Here is a 20214-nt window from a genome sequence, read left to right on the forward strand (position 1 = left end):
GTACAATACGAACCGATAAAAATCGACCCTCCGCCCCCTTTCTCGGTGAGCCGTGGCACTTGCGACGTTCTCGAGCCGAGGGAACGAAATGAACGATCGGCTCGTGACGTGACACGATCGGAGACTCTCGGAGGGGGATCGTGGATCTCCACGATCTACCGGCGAGTGGTGGGGATAGTTGGCGTTGAACTGCCCGTGGAGAAAGAGGCGATGACCATGGACAGTTGGAAAGGGAAGGAAGAGGAGGACGAAGTTATCGCGACACGAGCATGCCCGCGGGCTTAAATAATTCCCACGTATTCTCTTCACGACCTTGTCGGTCGCGTTCCTCGGCACTCTGCTCCCCATTTCAAGCCACCCGTGATCTTTCTCTCGTAATCTTCGCGCCTACAGCCATCCGTTACTCCATAACCTTCTTTCCCTAATGCACGACCACGCAACCTTTTTCAAAGACGATTGCCCCGCGTCGCTCTTATTTCTTCCATTTCGGGCTGACATTTTGCGGGTACGGGTATCGGGATTCCCCCGTGAACTCTGCTATTCTTCATGGCGTCCCATTTCGTTTCTACGAGCGAGGACTCACCTAATCCCTTCCCCTTTCAAATAAGTTTTCACCTACCGGAGAATTTCGAACGCGTGCACGGGTTTCAGGATCACCGATAACGGGAGACGTACAACACAGCTGAGAAATTATTGGCAAGGAATTGATTTCAGGGGGTCTTTGTCATCGACTTACGAAGTTTCTTTTCGAAGGCTCGATCACTGACAATTTTAGGCTTGGAATTTCACGATGGTGGTTAACTTTCACGATCCACGAGGGTTTATCGTATTTTTTTTTTTTTTTTTTGATCTTAACGATACACTGTACGATTAAAATTGTATATTTCGGGGAATTATCCGGAGATGGGGTAAAATAGAAGTCGAGACGTCGTAAACAATGTTACGTTCAACTAAGAAACTCACCGTCCTCAAGAGAAGCCATTACTATCCCTATTTACGTCAAATACCATAGTAACTACGAACGATACATTCTCTCATGGATTTATAACTTCTTCGATGAACAATCTTCTCTTGCAATTGATAATGATTTATTATGGAACATAGAAATGTATAAACGGATTTACCAAAATGTAAATCTCTTTATTTTGCATTGAATAAATGAACTATTAAATCGATTGTAATAAGAATGGTACGATCTCAAAGCTCGATGGTACTCGAATTAAGAATTGACGCAAAAATGCTAATTGATTCGAATGAGCTTTAGAATTGTTCTAATAATAATTCGATTGTTTTTATCGATCTATTAAATCAAGGAATAACATTTTATTCTTTACTCCGTGACTAAACGATTGCATAAAGTTCTACAATCGTTAGAATCTGATACATAATTTTATATTTAATACGAGTTTCCTTGGAAAAAAAATAAGACAGATATATGCTGAATAGGGAAACTTCTTGCATTTCCCAATTAAGAATTGCCTTTATCGGTTCGAGACCCGGAGGGAATCGGAAAAATAGAACCCGGAAGTGTCGGGGCTCGCATCAGGTAAGGCTGAATGCACGCGATCGTTGAGTGCACTATTCTCATCGATTTGAGAATAAAAAATAGACGGTATTACCAGAGCCAACGAATGGACTTCGAAAGATATTAAAAAGAAGATTGTTAAAAGTATTTAAGTCGGTAAACCGTAATCTTATAACGACATCGTTGCGTGCTTATTAAAAAATGAAAATACTTTTCAGTCAACTTTTTAACTTCGGTTCTTAATTTAATTTATCATAGCTATACGTAATAAATTCTGTCCTCTATTGTTTCTACAAATTTTATTTCACCATTGTAACAATAATTTTATCGTACTGTTCTCTCGGTTCCCTATTCTATCGTTAACGTTTTTTAACCACCGAATTGCCGTTTATTTCACCTTTCTCGATAAAAAAATATTTATTACGCGAAATTGAAAATAACGTTTCCTCGCGGTAGAACAAAACTGATTCGGTGTCCTTTTAGCTTTAAAAATTTAAGAGACAGAATTCCATTCGATGTTCGCGTCTCGATGCTTCCACAAAAATTACTTTCCTTTCGTCTAATTGTTCACATTTATTTCCTACCGTTTTTTTTTTCTTTTTTTTTTTTATTGCGATAATTGCTCAACAATTTTCACTCCAAGTAAAACATTTCTTGCCGATATACAGTGACGCTTGTATTCTAACGTGAATTTAAATCACGCGAGTTGCCCGAGCACGCAATCACTGCGATATGTATGCGAACATAATCAACGAATCCGGAAACACGACGTTGATTGTAAAACCTCAATACTCGTAGAACCACCGCGATTTGCGTTCGTCGTCTATAGTCCGCAATAGTAATTCGATTCCGTGGCGGTCGCAACAAAAAAAAAGAAATATATAAAGTTCCACGTCGTATAATTCGTTGCAATTTTCACGCGATTCACCGCGAGTTCGTAAACTGTTTCATGCTAAATTTATCACGCGATTACGATCAGTTGTGTGTTTTATGGTTCTGTGAGTTTACGTTGTACGTTATACCATACTTTCGAAACGCGTGAAATTTCATTTCAATGGAATCCAAATTAATCGTAACGTACTTTTATGCATTACGTATACCACGATTCTTTTCTTTTTTTTATTTCTATATACATTCTCAGAACTTACTAAACAGATTGTGTACGTTTTCGAGAAACACTACGATTTTTCGATACAGTTAACAATTTCTTCGTGGTTGGGTTCGATCTGAAAATTGTCCAGTATTTTTCAAACTTACAACGATTAAAATATTTTTAACAGCGAGTTGAGATTCGCACGTTCGATAATTTACGTGCGGTCTGTTTTTTTTTTCACAAAGTTATGTGCTTTCACGGCCCATTCGGAGTGTATTTGTTGTTAACGTGATTTGCTTCTTTCTGCTAAAATTATCCAAATTAGCAATTTTCTCAATGTTGTTTCTCAACTTACATGATGTACGTTTCTCCGAATTGGAATACTGTCAATGAATTTAATCGAATTGTTGAAATTTTCGAAAAGTGAAAAGATGTTTTTGTTCGTTCGTATCGTTAGACGACTGTGTTTTGAGAAATGGGCGATCCAATTGAGTGGCTGAAGAAAGTTGAAAAAGCTGCTACCGAAATAATTCGCATTGCTTTTCGATTTTTTTATTTTTCTTCTCTTCCAAACCAGCCTCACTCTACTTCAAGTTCGCGAACTCGAGTTTCTGAGGAGTGGAAAGTTCGATTTACATTTTATGAATTCCACTGTGATCCTGCTGCAGAGTAAAGAGACATGTTGTAATTGGAAAGAAAATACAGAAGAACGACAAACATGTTGCGATTGGATAGAAGGGAAAGGGAAACGGCAAACATGTTGTAATTGGAAAGAAAAAGAAAAAATAACGACATTCGTTCGGTCGATCGATTGCTTTGAATTTTAATCGAAAGTCTCGCAGCCGGTACAATGCAATTTCGTTTCTCATTCTGTAAAACAGACTTCAAAACAATTCGAACTCAAGTGTAAATTCGAATTTGTGTTTACGACACGCTAGTTTCCATTTAAATGATACAGACACGGTACTTTCAACGCGTTCCAAAGGAGAAAATCAAAAATACAGTTGATTTCTCGAAATAATGATAAACAATCGTAGATTGTTTCTTCGATATCAATAGATGAACTTTGAGCAAAAATATACTAGGTTAACATCACATAACGTTACTACGTTGATATCGTATAACGTTATTACGTCAATATCATATAATTAAGTATATTTTTTACACATATTATTCCCAATTTAATTTTACCGTTTATGTACACTTTTCGTACGCATACCGTTTATAATTTATTTTCGATGCAAGCAAAACAAATATTTATTCAACACTGATGTACAGTAGAAAATAAACAGAACCTTGCACTCTGACGTGTTAACAATAATGTAAAGAATGTTGATCGTGAAAGATTGTATACATGACGCATCACATTATCATATCTCACGCAACCGAGCGTAAAACTAAAGAGAGAGAGAGAAAAAAGTAGACTCGTGCAAACTCTCATTCACAAATGTCGCGAAAACCCATCAACTTTTAGCAGCTTAATAGATTCTGTCGTTTGAATTCGAAGAATATTGTCTCTCTAAAGACGACCAAAACCGTATAGTCGAAAGGTTAAACCAATTAATATAATAACATTGTTTTGGCTTTAATTGGTAGCAAAAAGTAAAGAACAGTCCTCTCGACCATTAAAGTTGATTCATTGCTTTTGTTGATTTGGAACGTAATTTAGGGAAAGTGAAAGCGAAATATAAGTTCTTTATTGTTTTTACCGCGAACTTATCTTGATGGCGCATTTCGCACGTAAGAACTTTACTCCGCGAAAGAATGGTACTTTTTCTGGTTGGAGTCCATGACACAGTTAAAAATAGATTAAAAGGGGAGGCACTAATTTTCATACGAACATTTTAATTAAAAAGTTTGTCGGAGAGTGTGCTCGTCTATCCGAACTAAACCCAATATTGAATTACAAAATCAGGATTATGGAAAACAGACGAGTTACGAACCAGTAATAAATTTAGAGTTTGAGATCATAGACGAATAAGTAAATTATTAATTAGACAAAGGAAATGGACGGAAAATCGTTATTACGAGAAAATTGTAATGTTTAGACTCTAACTTTCATGTTCTTGGCTGAAGGTAATTTATCGTTTTTCGTTTATAAATATTGTTGTTAAGAAGTGTACGAAAAAAAATGGAATATCGTACACATCGTGTAGACATTCTTCTCAAAAACTCGAGAGAACTTTACATTACAGAAGAAACGATCAATCGATAAAAAATATCATTTATAGCAACTATTTTCTAATTCTTCTTTTCTGTTGTATCAGCAGCTTGTATCTTCGTACGAAAAGTTCTACGGTAAAGTGTGTATTAAAACGTTCTCGTTTCAATATTTTTCCCCAGAAAATGCCTGTCATCAAGAGAGAAGCAGAGAAGGCGCCGGAGGAAGTAACCATGCGTGTGCTGGATGAGGTCAGCTTTACGACGTTAAGCAGCATGACGACCATTGGGGAAGAGGAAAACGATGGTAAACGATACATTGAAATTGTTCTCTCTTTTCTCGCAAAGATTCTACGAATTTAAAAAGGAAACTCTACTAATACACATCTCCCACGTTTCACAGTGACGGATACAGAAGTGGTCACCGAAAGTGCAGGGAAATCCTTCGAAAATAAAATGGAGACGATCGGGAAGGAACTCGCGGAAGAAATGGGAATACCGACATGGGGCCTCGTTACCATTCTAATAGGTAAAAGCAAAACATTCGCGAGTATGTTCTTATCGGTAACCGAATACCGTTAATAAAAGCGTTCACTGATCTAAACGCTCACACGTTGACCGTGTGATTGTACACCATACAATTTGGACGAGTTCCCATTCTTCGATCCTCTTCGAACTCGCGTACGGCTTCGTTGGTAATGTTGGGAAATTTAATTTCTTCGAAATATCGTTCTTCATTTCTATCGATGTGAATTTCTCTAAACCGTCGAGCAACAAACACGCAAAGGGTATGAAATAATTCGAACGATACACCGAACACTAAATACTCGCTAAGTCAACGAACAACGATTCACCATTTGAAACCTACTGTTTTACCCTTTCAGAACGATCAAACGTTCCAGAGCGTCTCTGTATCTCGTACAAATGACACTAATCGTGTAACTTACTCTGTTCCAGTTTCGTGTCGAGTTAACACTCGAACGTTTCACCCGACTCGCATATATGTATTCTCTTGTAACCCCCTAACCCCGTCCGCCCCAATGATTAAGTTTCATTCGCGATAGAGCGAGCAAATCCCGTGCGAACCGCTTCCCGCGCTTGCGAATTAACGCTTAACTATGGTTTGCGACCACGCATTTAGGAAAACGCATCCTACGAACCGTGTCAGGCGTTATTTTAATTCCACCGAATCTTCTTTTCGCTTGAGTAGCCGTAGGCGTAGTAGTTCTCGGAATCTGCTTCTGCTGCATAAGAAGATGCTGTCGCAAAAGACGTTCCAAGGACGGGAAGAAAGGGTTGAAGGGCGCGGTGGACCTCAAGTCCGTGCAGCTACTTGGCAGCACGTACAAGGACAAGGTACGCACTCGGTGTTCCGTGACTTCATGTAGATGTTAGACGCACATTCTACACTCGTGGAATCCACTTCGATCTGTTAAGGTCCAGCCGGATATGGAAGAACTGACCGACAACGCGGAGGAACCGGACGAGGCCGAGAGCAAGCAGAGCGAGGTGAAACTCGGCAAGCTTCAGTACAAGGTTCGTCACCGGTTCCTCTTTAAATCTCACGAACGATGCAAAGAAATCTTTTTCGCACAGTCGAACGTATTTTTCGAGAAACGCTACGAAATTCTCCGCTCGACCTCGAAACCTGTCCGAGGTATTCGAAGACCGAACCGTGCGGATATCTCGTAGACGTACACGTCGAGCAGAATTTTCGACGCCTATGAGCGTTCATCGCACGCGACGAACCGATCGTCGGGACATGTAAACGGATCTGCAGCACCGAAGGCAGTGATGTTGAAAAAAAATCACTCGTTCCTGTCCAATCGATAAGGACTTCTAGAAGCATACTTGTATCAAACTTTCAGATTCTCGTTTCACAGAGACGTTGAGAGACCTTTGACAAAGATACTATTTACTCGCATTGTTTATCTATCCTGACGGTCGAGTGTACGTCTAATCGTATCGGTAATAAGGTACGGTGCAATAACCAACGTTTAATTACAGCTCGAATACGACTTCAACACGAACAGTCTGGCGGTAACAGTGATACAAGCTGAAGATCTGCCGGCGTTGGACATGGGCGGCACGTCCGATCCGTACGTGAAGGTTTACCTGCTACCGGACAAGAAGAAGAAATTCGAAACGAAAGTGCACAGGAAAACGCTCAATCCAGCCTTCAATGAGACTTTCACATTCAAGGTCAGTCGGGTTTTCTCTCCGTAATATCGTCAATGACGATGACCGAACGGGACACGATAACCGCGATGTAACCCACTTTTTCTTCCATTGGAAGTTAACGGAGCGTTCGTCTTTCAGAACGTACCTTACGCAGACGCCATGGGCAAGACTCTCATCTTCGCGATCTTCGACTTCGACAGGTTCTCGAAACACGATCAAATCGGCGAGGTGAAGGTACCACTCTGCCAAATAGATTTGGCTCAGACGATCGAGGAATGGAGGGATCTGCAGAGCGTCGAGGGCGAAGGTGGCCAGGTAAATTCATTCGAATAGATTCTACGTTGCGTTGCTAGGGTCGAGATATGTTTTGAGACGATTCGAACTGTTGAAAATGTACGTAGTTTTGAGAAAGTAACTACGACGCTCGATCCATGATATTGGTGGTTGCAGAGACTTACTAGGACAGCATTTCTTTGTTATATTTCCAAGTCCAATATTCTTAAGATGGAAGTATTCGAAGTACAATATTCCTAGGGTGGAAGTATCTAAAGTCTAATATTCTTAGAGTGGAAGTATCCGATAGTTTGCTAGAAGAACGAGCTCCTAGGGTGGAAATATTGGAGATTCAATATTCTTAGGGTGGAATTATTTAAAGTCCAAATTCTTAGGGCAGAAGTATTCGATAGTTTGTTAAAAGAATGAAAAATCAAGCCTCGAGTCACTCTCAATTATGACTCGAACACTTTGTATTCTCGACTCGGTTGAAAATGTGCAGCAGGAGTTAAGTTTCATTGTTAAATCGTTAGAAAATGACCTTCTGGAAACGTCCAATTATATTTGCAAATATTCTAGTTAAATAAACAGAGTCTCATAAACATATTCAACTTTGTTCCGCTTCGAACTCTTCAATCCTTAGTTCGTGTTCTCTTTGGTAACATGGAAATATCGTTGACCTTAATAATTATGGAGTGGAAAGAAATATACAATTTTATATTTTTATACTACGATTATGTACTATGATATTGCTACAAGAGTATAGTATTTTTCACTCTTAGTATAGTAGTTCTTCAACGATGATTGATCAAATTACCTTGAACGTCTTTGTATTATATAAATCTTCACTTTTGTCTTTTATGAAATCGCAATACCACGTAAAGAAATACACACGATTGCATTATTTATAAACATAACGTCGACCTTCGAGTCCCCGAACTACTTCCACCTATAAAGTACGACGTACTCTTTAAATTGTTACGCTATTATCCGCTCAAACTTGTCAAGTTTGTTTAGGTTTGAGTTTTACGTCGCACGATCATTATAGTATCCTCGTATACTTTACATTGATCTACAGTTGAGTTGTATGTGAAATTGGTCGATTGCAGGATAACAAATTGGGTGACATTTGCTTCTCGCTTCGATACGTCCCCACGGCTGGTAAATTGACAGTGGTCATCCTAGAAGCGAAAAATCTGAAGAAGATGGACGTCGGTGGCCTGTCAGATCCTTACGTCAAGATCGCTCTGATGCAGAATGGCAAAAGGTTGAAGAAGAAGAAAACGTCCATCAAGAAGTGCACCCTTAATCCGTATTACAACGAATCGTTCACGTTTGAGGTACCCTTCGAGCAGATACAGGTAAGAACCATTTGTACATTATCCCCGTCTGTTTTCTTACGTTCATTTAATACAGTTAACAGACACAGGTAACATTAACTGCACACATAATTCAGAACTTTTCTAACACTCTTAACGGATCGGTTTGCACACGTTTCTTTTTAATTATGTTTTAGACAGAAACAGTGACAGTAACTTTATTTATTAATCTTTTTGTATCCTAATAGTATAAGAAACTAGTAGTTGTTTGGCTCGTTGCAAACGGACATCTCGAATGCTATTTAGGAGAGAAGAGACTCGCGATCGTTTTAAACGACACGTTTTTTAATTCGACTTCAACATATCGTATGATACATATCAAATGATAGAATAACGATAGAATATCGCGTTTAAGGTGATAAGAATGAACGAAGCACGCAAAAATAGATGATCCGTATGTAATGTGTTAATCAACCCTTCATAAGACGGTAGCTTTTATTTAAATAACTTGCTTCGCTATTAATAAAGAAAAGCGTAACGCTCTTGCAGCTTCTATTTTTGACACATTAATAGCAGTCTTGTCTGCATAAATAAAATTAATTTGCAATTTATATTTCTGCATTGCTTGCTTTTTACGATCTTATGAAGGGATCACTAATCGATTAAACTTTTTGAAACTACCATACTTCCGGATTGTAAGGCCATTTACCATAATATTGAATTTCGCTATGTAATATTATCCACAATATACTTATTCCTCTAAATCATACGAGCTTAAAGTTCATACAGATGCATGACTTCTCTAACTAGAGTTGGAAGATTCTAACTCTATGCATGCAATTTGAATACCAAAATATTATATTTACATTGCTGCTCGAAATATATTTTAATTGCAAATATTTCCGTCCATAGAAACAGTTGCATCGCATACTCCTTAAAAACAATAATCCAACACGCACACTTTTAACAAACGTACACACATATAACAAATAATCGAATGCTTTCGAGAGGTAATATATGTAGAAAGAATGCATTTTTTCCTTAAATCAATTTTGATTATTTTCTATCGCTTGCGTTCATATTATTTCTCTCATTGTATCGAATATAATATCTTCTTATTGACTTAGAAAAATTCGTTCTATTGGTAAACTTTTTCACGTAGCAAAGTAAGTTTCATCTTTGGTTTTTTCCTAAAGATAAATTAATTTAAAGTACTGTCTTCCACCGTTTCGTCATATACTTTACTATCACCCAGGTATGTGTCTGTATCAAGCAGTGACATAAGGTAGTGCTATCCATGGTGAATTTCAGAGCTCACGAATCGACTTCGTCTCTCATATGACAGATTGTTCCACAAAATTTTAGGCTGATTTTATCGAAAAGAACATTATTCTTTCGGGTTGTGCCACGTATTACGGGACACTGTGTATATAAACTTCAGTATCCACCCTAAATTGACGAAACATGACATATGAAAGAGACAGAGTCGCGAAAGGGGCTCCATTTGTGGACACCACCGACCTATTAGGTATATACCTCTACGAAGTACACATGGAAGTGAGAGAGGTCGGTCCGGGAAGAAGTTACGAGTCTTATTGGGTCAAATGTTTCCATGGGACTTTGTAAGACGTTATTTCAGCAATTAAACAAAAATTACGCAACATTGTCCACATTCACCGTGATCCAAGACCGATCTCTCCAACTTCGATAAGTACGATGAAAAGTTCAGGAGAATGAACCCAGAACAAATGATCTATGAACTATATTGGTGAGGCTTTCTACTGCACAGTCTGCAAACGAAATCGAGATGTATTCCCTTTAACACGTGGTAACTGTTCGGGTCTATTCTCGCGAGCTCCATTTTTCGATACTCTCTCATCCGTGATGCCTAACGCTACGCTATTCGTGGTCCCTTATGATCCGGAAGGTATGGCGATGTATTTTCCTGTGGGACAATACATTAACACCTGATTTCGCGTTTAGAAAGTGCAATTGGTTGTCACGGTAGTCGACTACGATCGTATCGGCACCTCAGAACCCATTGGGAAGGTCGTCTTGGGGTACAACGCGAGCGGAACCGAGTTGAGACACTGGTCCGACATGTTGGCATCCCCGAGACGTCCTATTGCTCAATGGCACACACTTAAGGATGCCGAAGACGCCGACAAGAAGGACTAAGACCGTTCAGTATGTCCAATTAAGGTAATGCACACCAAAGGTTCTAAGCATATACGACAAATGTACAGAAGCAGTTTATCGTTTCGTTCCGTTTCGTTCGCTTTCGACCCACTCGACAAACTATATATATATTTTCCAACGATATCCGTGGCCGATGCACCGTACGAGACGGGATTTCTCTGGACAAAAGAAAGGAACGAAAGAGTTGGAGAAAAACAAAACGGAAAAAGAATACGGAGAATAGGAAAACGGAAGCAACGATCTGCCCGGGTAAATGAACGTTTCATTCACAGGAATAATCGTGCACGAAAACAAGAGAAACAGTGAGAAAGTGCGAGAACGAGAGCGAAAGCGAGAGCGAGAGAGAGAGAGAGAAAGAGAGAGAGAGAAAGAGTGCGAGAAAGAGAGAGAGAGAAAGAGAGTAAATATGATGAAAAAAGAAAAGGAAATAAATACTTAGTAGATATTAATAATCTATTATTAACTAAATAACAATAAATACCACCAAGAAGATTTTAGTATAACAATATGTTCTCATGGAGTGTAGCATCTTGTATATACGTATATCTACTATACTTCTCCCCGTAGATGTAACATTGAATGAAACTTCAAGTAAAGAAAAGAAAGAAAAAAAAAAAAGAAGCGTCCTCTTCGAGGTATCTCGATGAAGCATTGAATATTTGCAACACGTGTTTTGACTTCCAAATACGATTTCCGGACGCGCTCCAATAGCATGTTTCCTTTTGTCGTTTAATCGGAAACACGTTTGATAAAGTGTTTATAAGATTCTGATGCTATTGATCTTACTAGAAGTTATATATTTATACATATGCATATACTATATATTTTATGTATATAGTATATAAAACATATATAGATATATAATGTATACGATGTAGATTGTGTCTTGAATTGCGTGAGTAGTTGTGTAATTTCGTTCGGGAATACGTTAGCGACATTTGTACAGATTGATAGTCGTGTTCGAGCAAAAAAAAAAGAGAAGAAAATAATATGAATACTAATATAATAACGATGATTGCATTGTAAACGGTACACGTAACGGTTACGAAGCGCAGGCGTTCATTGTCATGGATAACGAAAATTCTCTAGCCGGTTACTTCGTACGATTTGTTTCGCGCGACTAAGACGAGCGTCTCTGCTTCTCTTCTCGTATTTCATTGAACGCGTTTCTTTTTTTTTTTTTTAATATTCGCTTCGAGCACGAAGCAAAGCAACCGAGGACACGATCGATTTTATTTCCAGTGCAAAAAGACAATGCTTTCAATCGCGATATCTTCGTACAATAACGACATTAGACTATGCGCTACCTGTACAGGGAACTCGATCGATCGAAACGAGTAAATAGAACGAGCGGGAAATTTGAAATCTTCTTCCGGGAGGAACAGCGAACCGATGAAACAAACGCGTTCTACGGGTTTCGCTCGCAGACAGACGCCACGGAAGTTTTTGTTATAACAGCATCCTTCGATTATAATGCTTTTACTAGTCTCACTTCATAGTTTACTTGTTTTAACGATAAAATTGTTATAATCGATCGATACGTGTACGGTTGTTTGTACGTGAATGAAGCTCAACGATGAAAGTACTGGTTACCGTTTCAATTGACGAGTTCTCGGAACCATCGAAGATACGGAACCATTGGCGAAATCGAATGTGTCTCGAAACAATCGATACATCTCGTTCCACGAATGTTCCATTCTCCCGCGATTCCGCGTCTTCGTTGAAAAATATACATACGCGTATCCGTGCAACTGTAAACATATTCGTATATATACATATATGTATTATATATATATGTATGTATATATATACATATATATACATATATATTTACCACGTGTTATATATGCAGATACTGTTATTGTTTTTGAAAACGTAACGGCCCTATCGATTGTATAACTTGCGTTATCGTTTCGTTGATCTATTTCCTGGAGCATGGACATAAAAAGAAAATGGAGTTAACGACAGTGATTCTCTATGTATCTTGGGAATTGAGGAAGAAATTATTCGAAAAGAAAACGCTATATTAAATCAATTGCGAACGTCCCGAGATCTACATGACATTATATATATATATATATATACACACACACAATATATGTACCCTTCGAGAAACGATGAGAATCGATTGTTAGAAAACTAACTTTATACAGTATTAATTGATTTTTGATTACTGTAAAAAATTCATATATTTTATTGCATCGTTGACCTTGAAATTTCGAATTCGACTGAAAGAGACAAAAGAAAACGGGTCGATTGGTACAATAAAAGTAGCGTTTTTTGCGTGACACGTGCTTTAAAACCGAGGCTGCGGTCACACTGAAAGCCCAATATCCCGCCACACGATTGTCGCGCCGTAGCTCGTTTGATTTTTCGAACGAAACGTCATTGGCGTCGGTCGTGCACTTCCAACGTGACCGCAGCCTTAGGAAAAACGCACGTTCTAGGTAGCTCCCTATCCCGAACAAAAAAAAAAAGAAAAACTTCCTTCGACGTACCGACGATCGTTTCCGTAAACGGTCCGGGTCGATAGTTGATTAAATAGATCGTAACTTAGCGAATTAAAAGAACCCATGTAAACGGGCCTTAACGCTTCTTCGAGTTCTCCTTTCCCCTCTTTCCCTCTACTCGTCGCCGAACAACGCATAGAGACTTTGTAAATATCACGCTGTGAATATTTCGGAGACTCCGGTTCTTGATGACTGCATGTATACATATGTCCATTCGAAATTCATCGTAACACTAGGACAATCCTCGTGCGATTCGATCTTTCATTCCTTTATTCTCCCCCCCGCACACTCACCCCCTGCCTCCCGCCCCTTTTCTCCGTCAGTGTAACACGTGTACTCTACGTTTCGCGTAATTGATCCAAAAGAAAAAAAAAAAACGAATTGCACGATCGAGTTGTAATAATCCATGTAACGATACCAATACTAATAACATTAGTAATAACGTTAATTGTACGTGAACAAGTATAACGTATCGTGTGGGCGGGTCAATGTATCCGAAGGATTAATAATATTTATCATTTTTTGCTTCTTATCGTAGGGTAAACGTCGGTTACAGAATCCTGCGCGCGTTAAGTCCACGCCCGTTCAAGTCCCGAATACGAGCTCTGTAAGATAAGAAAAGAACACGAAGTTGAATGTTAACCCAAAAATATCCTCGACGAGGAACACGAATTTATCTTTGTCCATTCCATGATTCTCAAAAGCTGATCCAACGATATGTAAAAGTATCTTCGACGAAACACACGAATTTATCCACGGCCAGACTCGAAGAATCTCGAAAAGTTAATTCAGTGACGTATAAAAATATCCTCGTCGAGGGTAGCACGGATTTAACCTTGCCTACTCCATGAATCTCAAAAGCTGATCCAGTGATATATTCGCCTATATGTTATATCGTACGAATTACACTACAAAGTTCGGAACGAATTGTCGATTGTTACCGATGATTTCCAACAGAACCTCTAAGAACAAGGGAAGCCAATGTTGCTTGAAACCGAATGCGACGAGCACCTCGTTGAAATCGATCGTTGTTTACGCTGCGTTTCAAGGAATACGGGCTCACCGCGTACAGAAAAGTAAACGTGCACCACCGACGCTACGAATAAATATACTTTAACCGATTCAGTTAATTCCACGTCTACTTGAAACAAACGATAGAAATGTTTGGTTGTAAATGTAGATAAATACGTGTTAAGAATTTATCTACGTTAGCTCTCCTTTTATTTGCCGCGCGCATATTTGCGTAGGAAACGTAATATTTTCATCGAATATTCGTTACCTAAACAGTGTGACGTTAATTTAAGCTTATCGTAACGTTTGTTACATGAAAATTAACCTTAACGTAGCATTAATTTTATACCGCGGGAAACGAAACGGGGATCAAAAAGATCACTGCTTTGTCTCTATTTTCATTTCGTATCGCTTATCGATCCTCCAAGGGAGGTCGTTCGAAGACTCGATGCGAGAGTACGATCGCCGATCAGATTATATCTAGTTGAGAAAAAACCAGTACGATAAGTCACCGGAGATAACAACGCATAGCATGTACGACTTTGCCGACAAAGTTCACGAATTCTCGTGAATATATTCGCACGCTTGCACCGACATACATAGCTTGGAAACTACACTCGATATCTATCCGATACGTTAAACGTCCGCATATTGAACATAGTTCCAAGCTTTCGTTACTTATTATATTTTTTAATACAAGTTTCGAAACGTATCGTGCTTGCACGCATGACGTAGACTGTACATTATACATGGGACACGTGAAACGCTGGCAGTGAAACACGAACTCCGCTAGCGATGGTTTTCGAATTTGCGAAACAACAGCGATTCGATTACCTACCGATAGCTAAAGGGTTCGTGACGCCGCGTGACAACAGCGTTTCGGTCGGCAAAGTGGTGAACCAATTCATACGAGCAGATTAGGGCAACTGTCGTTAGTATACATAAAACCGATCATCGCAAGTAACATAGGAAATGTAGAGTAGAGGTGTGTGTAAGTGTAGGCACGTAGTGAACGCAGATCCTTAGATATATCGTTCCAGTTTCCTCCCGGATCCCGGAGTCGAGATTCTTCAACGAGAACGAAATCGGGATCCGGTTTTCTTATCACGCGCAGAAAGCGCTTAAATACATGATCGCTATATACTTAACCATATTTGGTTCTATCATTTTTTCAGGACCAATTATCATAAAACAATTATATCGGTAGCATGTTCGAGTCATGTTATTGTGCAGCATTGTACTTAAAAACTTTAACAGAGAATTAAGAGGGTTTAACTGTTAAAAACGCGCCGCGAGCCCGACATCAATCGATGAACAACAAGTCGCTTGCACGCGCAACGAACGAATGTGAACACTGGTTTGAAGGTCATTTCGGACACCGTCCCTTTTACTGTCTAATTTCGTGTAGAGTCGAGCGCCGCCAAAACGATTTTCAAGTTTCGACCGTGTAACATAACGGTGATACTTTAGATAATGTTAACGTTACCAAATTTTAAGATACGTTATTTAACTTCTTTTCGTCTTATCTAATGTTTTCGTGTATTCCTAACCAACGAACAGTGTACGATCGAAAGAACGATAGCGAAGAGTTTAACCTAGAAACGTGACTGACAATGGAACTAAAAATTCTTCGCGCTCGCCATTTTTCAATCAAATTATCCTCCATTCCATCTACTTCGTGAAATCGATATCTCATCGTGTAGAGTTCTAAAAAAAAAAAAACGTTGCTGAACCTGGAACCAAATTGCCTCAAAATATTACCGTTACGTGTGTAGGTACGTATAGCTTGATCCGCCATTACGTGAAACTCTTTCAAATGGCACAATCCGCGAGCAGGGACGCGAACGATAAGCCCGCTTGTAAATATGCGCGACGGAAGTAACGTACCGTTTTATGACTATTATCGGCGCTACTCTCTGTCTACGTAACGTCTAAATAGTGCCTTTCATTGCTTTCGAAATGATTTCCGCGTGTAGCGCCACTGGTGTATGACAATCGATCGATGTCGCTGTTCGCGACGTGACGTTAAAGATGCTATAGCTACGATACGAAAGAAAAGATAGCTACGATACGAAAGAAAAGAAGCGAGAGAGCACTTTACCACCGATGAGGGGAGGGCACTCGTTCGTACACGTACGGTCCATATGTGGGTACAACGTGCGCCACATCTGTCGATAAAAACAGTATCATCGATTGGCACGATTATCGATCATTATCATTTACCATAAGCAGAACGTGTACTAGTCGAGTAAACGGGTCGGTCGTCGTCGTGAAGATAAGAAAATAATAATAATGGTAATATTATTAATATTATTACTAATAACGATAAATAATGAAACAAACAAAAAAAAAAAAAGAAGCGGAACGCGTAGTGGTTCAGTTGAGTAGATCGTATACACGGTGATATATGAAATACGGCGGACAAACATTCGAATCAATACGAAGTGGCAATCGATCCGAGCAGGCTCACGAACGTGTACGTTGCCTGGACGCGTAGAATCGAACAGTATTGAAATCGATCGTTCGAGAAAAATTCTTTTCGATTCAACGATGACGTTTTTCCGTTTACTAATAATTCGATGGATCGATGTTATATTCAGTGTCGTTTCGATCTAACCCTTCGACGACGAAGTTTCTATTTCATTCGATAACTATCTTTACCCGTACCGTAGTATATACAAACACGTGTTCCGAGTCCCGCGTCTTTCTCTTCGAAGGAAACTACAGAATATATCGAAAAGTTAAAATTTGCTATTACTATCGATGTAATAAAATGTATAATTCGTATGTTTAACTTGTCGCGTTATTGCAATACAAATCAACATTGTTCAAGATCGGCATGAGTGTCCGTTCGAATGAAAATATACTTAGGATGGAACTAAATTATCATCGGAAAATTTTCGATCGGAGCAAGTCCCAGTTATTCGACGATACGTATCTTCGCTTCGAATCATACGCATGTCGCATATTATTAACGAATACGTTTGTATTCGAGTATTGTACTCGTTAAGAAATTTTGATTTCTGATTCTATCGTTGTTCGTTTATCGATTCGAAATTGAACGATACTTTGAAGAAAAAAGAAACGTTCGATCGAAAGAAAACATTGGAGGCTAGTTTGACCGTGGAGCAACTCGTGCTGAGCATTGATTTCGTTGTCGAGGGTTTAAGAAACCAGTTTAGTTACCATGCCGCGAACTGAAGGCTCGATCTCTCAAAACTGTATGTACAACGTAAAAAAAAATTCAGCACTGTACTTAGCGATCGGAGCACGCTCGAAAGCATTTGGCGAAGTTTGGAGCGAATCCACGGCGAAATGTAAGCGTACAATACGTGCCTAAGATCTCGATACCTGTGATTTTTTACGAAGCGTATAACTGCTCATAGTAATCGTAAAGCGGTGCAAATTTCCAAACGACGATTAATTTCCTTTAACAATCGGTTTCAATGTTCTAAACTTCACCAGTGAAAAGATATACGCCTTTCAGCTGTGTCGATAATAAATCTCTAATTTTCACTTTCTCGCATTGCCACTTGGGCGCTTGCAACGGCAATGAGATTGATTTCGGCAACAGAGTTAACCAAGTGGCGGTCATTATCGATCATCGGTAGCACTCGCGATTTATCGAAGTCACGCACAGTCAAAGACGATTCGTTTTACCCATGTGTTTACCAACGATTCCCTTAAAGTAGACTACGCCAGTCTTTCGAGCATGGTCGTTTTTGTTAGCAGTGAACCGAGCCCTTCGAGTTCTCGTTTCAATTTACCGCAAAATGGCGGAGCACTGATTTGAACAATAAACGTACCGATTGTCACGTTAGCGTTATTACAATTATTCAAAGACGTACCTGTACGTCGATCCAAATTGCCCGTAGCGACGAAGCACGATGATGTAAATAAAGAAGAAGAAGAAAAAGAAGAAGCAGAAATACGATGAATCTTTACAAAGCCTTAGTTTAGCCATTAACGAGTAACGTCGAGTTGACTCTTTTTGGTTTTTGTTTCTTCTCGAGTAGAACGATGCCGCAGCAGAGTAGGATTAATTGCGTGTAGAGTTCATAGAATCGTCCAAAATATTACACACTCCCGCTTTTCGACTCTTTCTCACTGCGATTCGTCATTGAAAAAAAAAGTTTCCACAATGATCACGAGTTCCCCGAACCCTTTTGGGACGGTTTGCAAAACAAATATCCTCATCGCGCGTAAACGCTAAGCTCGGGGTGACAATTATAAAACTCTTTTCATTTATTCGTAGTGTTTTTTATATCGCTATCGCCAATCGGTGTCAACGAACAATAAATATATTTCGAGAAATAATTAACGAATCGCGATCGTTAGATTCGATGAACGTCCGATGTAGATTTAGATTCGTGCGAGTGAAATATTTGGAAATATGGAAATTGGGCTTTGCTTGCAAATTCGATGGACCGGGGTTCAAATTTCGATAGAATAATAATCCTTGAAACGTTATAAAATTCCTTTCTTCGTGTAACGTTGTTTGTATAGTGTGAAAAATAATTTACGATAAATCGTTTAAAGAATGTTAAAGCGTATGGTACAACGATGCTGATCACGAATGGTTCCTCGCGCGTTTTCTGCCCGCGTGCAACACGCATCGGCCAACGTTTCTTTTCTCGGTCGACGTTTCTGTACAATGGTAACGAAGGCGTAGCAGGGGAGTGTTCCGGAAGCCCGGTAACGTTCGTGGACAGCACTGTTGCGTACGATGATTCGTAACTCGCGTATGTTGCTCGTTGACGCGTTTCAGTTGGCACAGGTTCCATATTCCTCAATGAAAACGAACTCTTCGTGTAGACGTTGCCGTCGCGAAAGGGTCCAAGCAAAGCGATATATCGAAACAATAATAGATTGTACCAACTATTGACAACGATCGAGAATATATTTATACATTGTCAAACGCAACATCGTAACGTTAAAAGACGAAAGAATGAAAAAAAAGAAAAAAGACGAAAAATCTCAAGCGCACAGTACGTTCTAATTGTTGAAGCATCGTTCTGGCTCCCGAAAGAAAGCACCTCGTGCTAGACGTTCGTTTTGTGTTGTCATTTTTCACCGGAAAAAAAAAAAAGAAAAACAGAAAACTGTCCATTTTTTATGGTAGATTCTACGTTATTCGCCGTAAGGTGTAGAGAATTTATTCCTAACTTTATTATCTATATAGAATTATATAAGCATAAAATTGAAGTCACGTTTCGGGACGGTGCTCGACGTGAGCGAAACACGTCTACGAGGGGTTCCTGATCGCTTCGTCGATCGCGATCGATTTCTCCCGATCGAACACGAGGCATCGTTCCCGTGATGGAACGCGACGAAACGTGGAGCAGACGAAGGGACGCGTTCCCTTGTACTTCGCATTCGAGCCAACCTGAAAACGAAGCCCTGAACGCCTCCAGCTTGAAACGTGGATGTCTTAACAACTTGTAATCATTCCATTGCATATTATACATAATTAAGGTTTAGCGCGACAGTGTACTGTAAATCCATAGAGGTTATTATTATATCGTAATTATTATGTAATAAATATTGTTGTTAACATAAAACTGACCGAGACGAATTCTTTCGTAAGTGATCGCGAAACAACGATAACACTGGTCTTCGTTCTTTAACCCTAAAACCGTGCGAGGCGTTCAACGAATGTTTAAGAGAAAAATAATTCACGAAGGGATATATGCGACCGAGTCTGGAAGAATTGATAAACTTTCGGACAATTAATTTGCGAAAAATCGCTCCGATGCAACCGAGACACCGTTCACTTGCGGTAAGAGGCGAGTGTCACTCCACACCGATGTTGTCCAGGATTTGAAAATCATTTCGATGGACAGACCGTGGGAATCGCTTCTAACAACTATCCCGCACGATCCAATTGGTCGAAACTTGAACAAACTTTCGCGAGGAAACGATTCGTTTGCGACACATGGTTCC

General features: G+C 39.4%; 1 protein-coding gene across 5 annotated transcripts in view; it reads left to right on the top strand.

Annotated features, from left to right (window-relative positions):
• Positions 1-19832, top strand: part of Syt1 (synaptotagmin 1) — a 52676-nt gene extending 32844 nt beyond the window's left edge. For 3 of the 5 annotated variants that reach the window (XM_076325802.1, XM_076325804.1, XM_076325805.1), the window contains exons 2-9: positions 4962-5085; positions 5182-5307; positions 5989-6134; positions 6216-6314; positions 6786-6980; positions 7098-7274; positions 8342-8593; positions 10535-19832. In XM_076325802.1, coding sequence (XP_076181917.1) covers positions 4962-5085; positions 5182-5307; positions 5989-6134; positions 6216-6314; positions 6786-6980; positions 7098-7274; positions 8342-8593; positions 10535-10729 — 1314 coding nt within the window. In that variant the 3' untranslated portion in view covers positions 10730-19832. Of the gene's footprint in view, positions 1-2376; positions 2524-4961; positions 5086-5181; positions 5308-5988; positions 6135-6215; positions 6315-6785; positions 6981-7097; positions 7275-8341; positions 8594-10534 lie in introns of those variants that run through there. The other 2 variants (XM_076325806.1, XM_076325803.1) reach the window with 2 other exon arrangements.
• Positions 19833-20214: the final 382 nt, after the last annotated feature.

This window comes from Ptiloglossa arizonensis, chromosome 13 (assembly GCF_051014685.1).
Source record: "Ptiloglossa arizonensis isolate GNS036 chromosome 13, iyPtiAriz1_principal, whole genome shotgun sequence".
Lineage (NCBI taxonomy): Eukaryota > Metazoa > Arthropoda > Insecta > Hymenoptera > Colletidae > Ptiloglossa > Ptiloglossa arizonensis.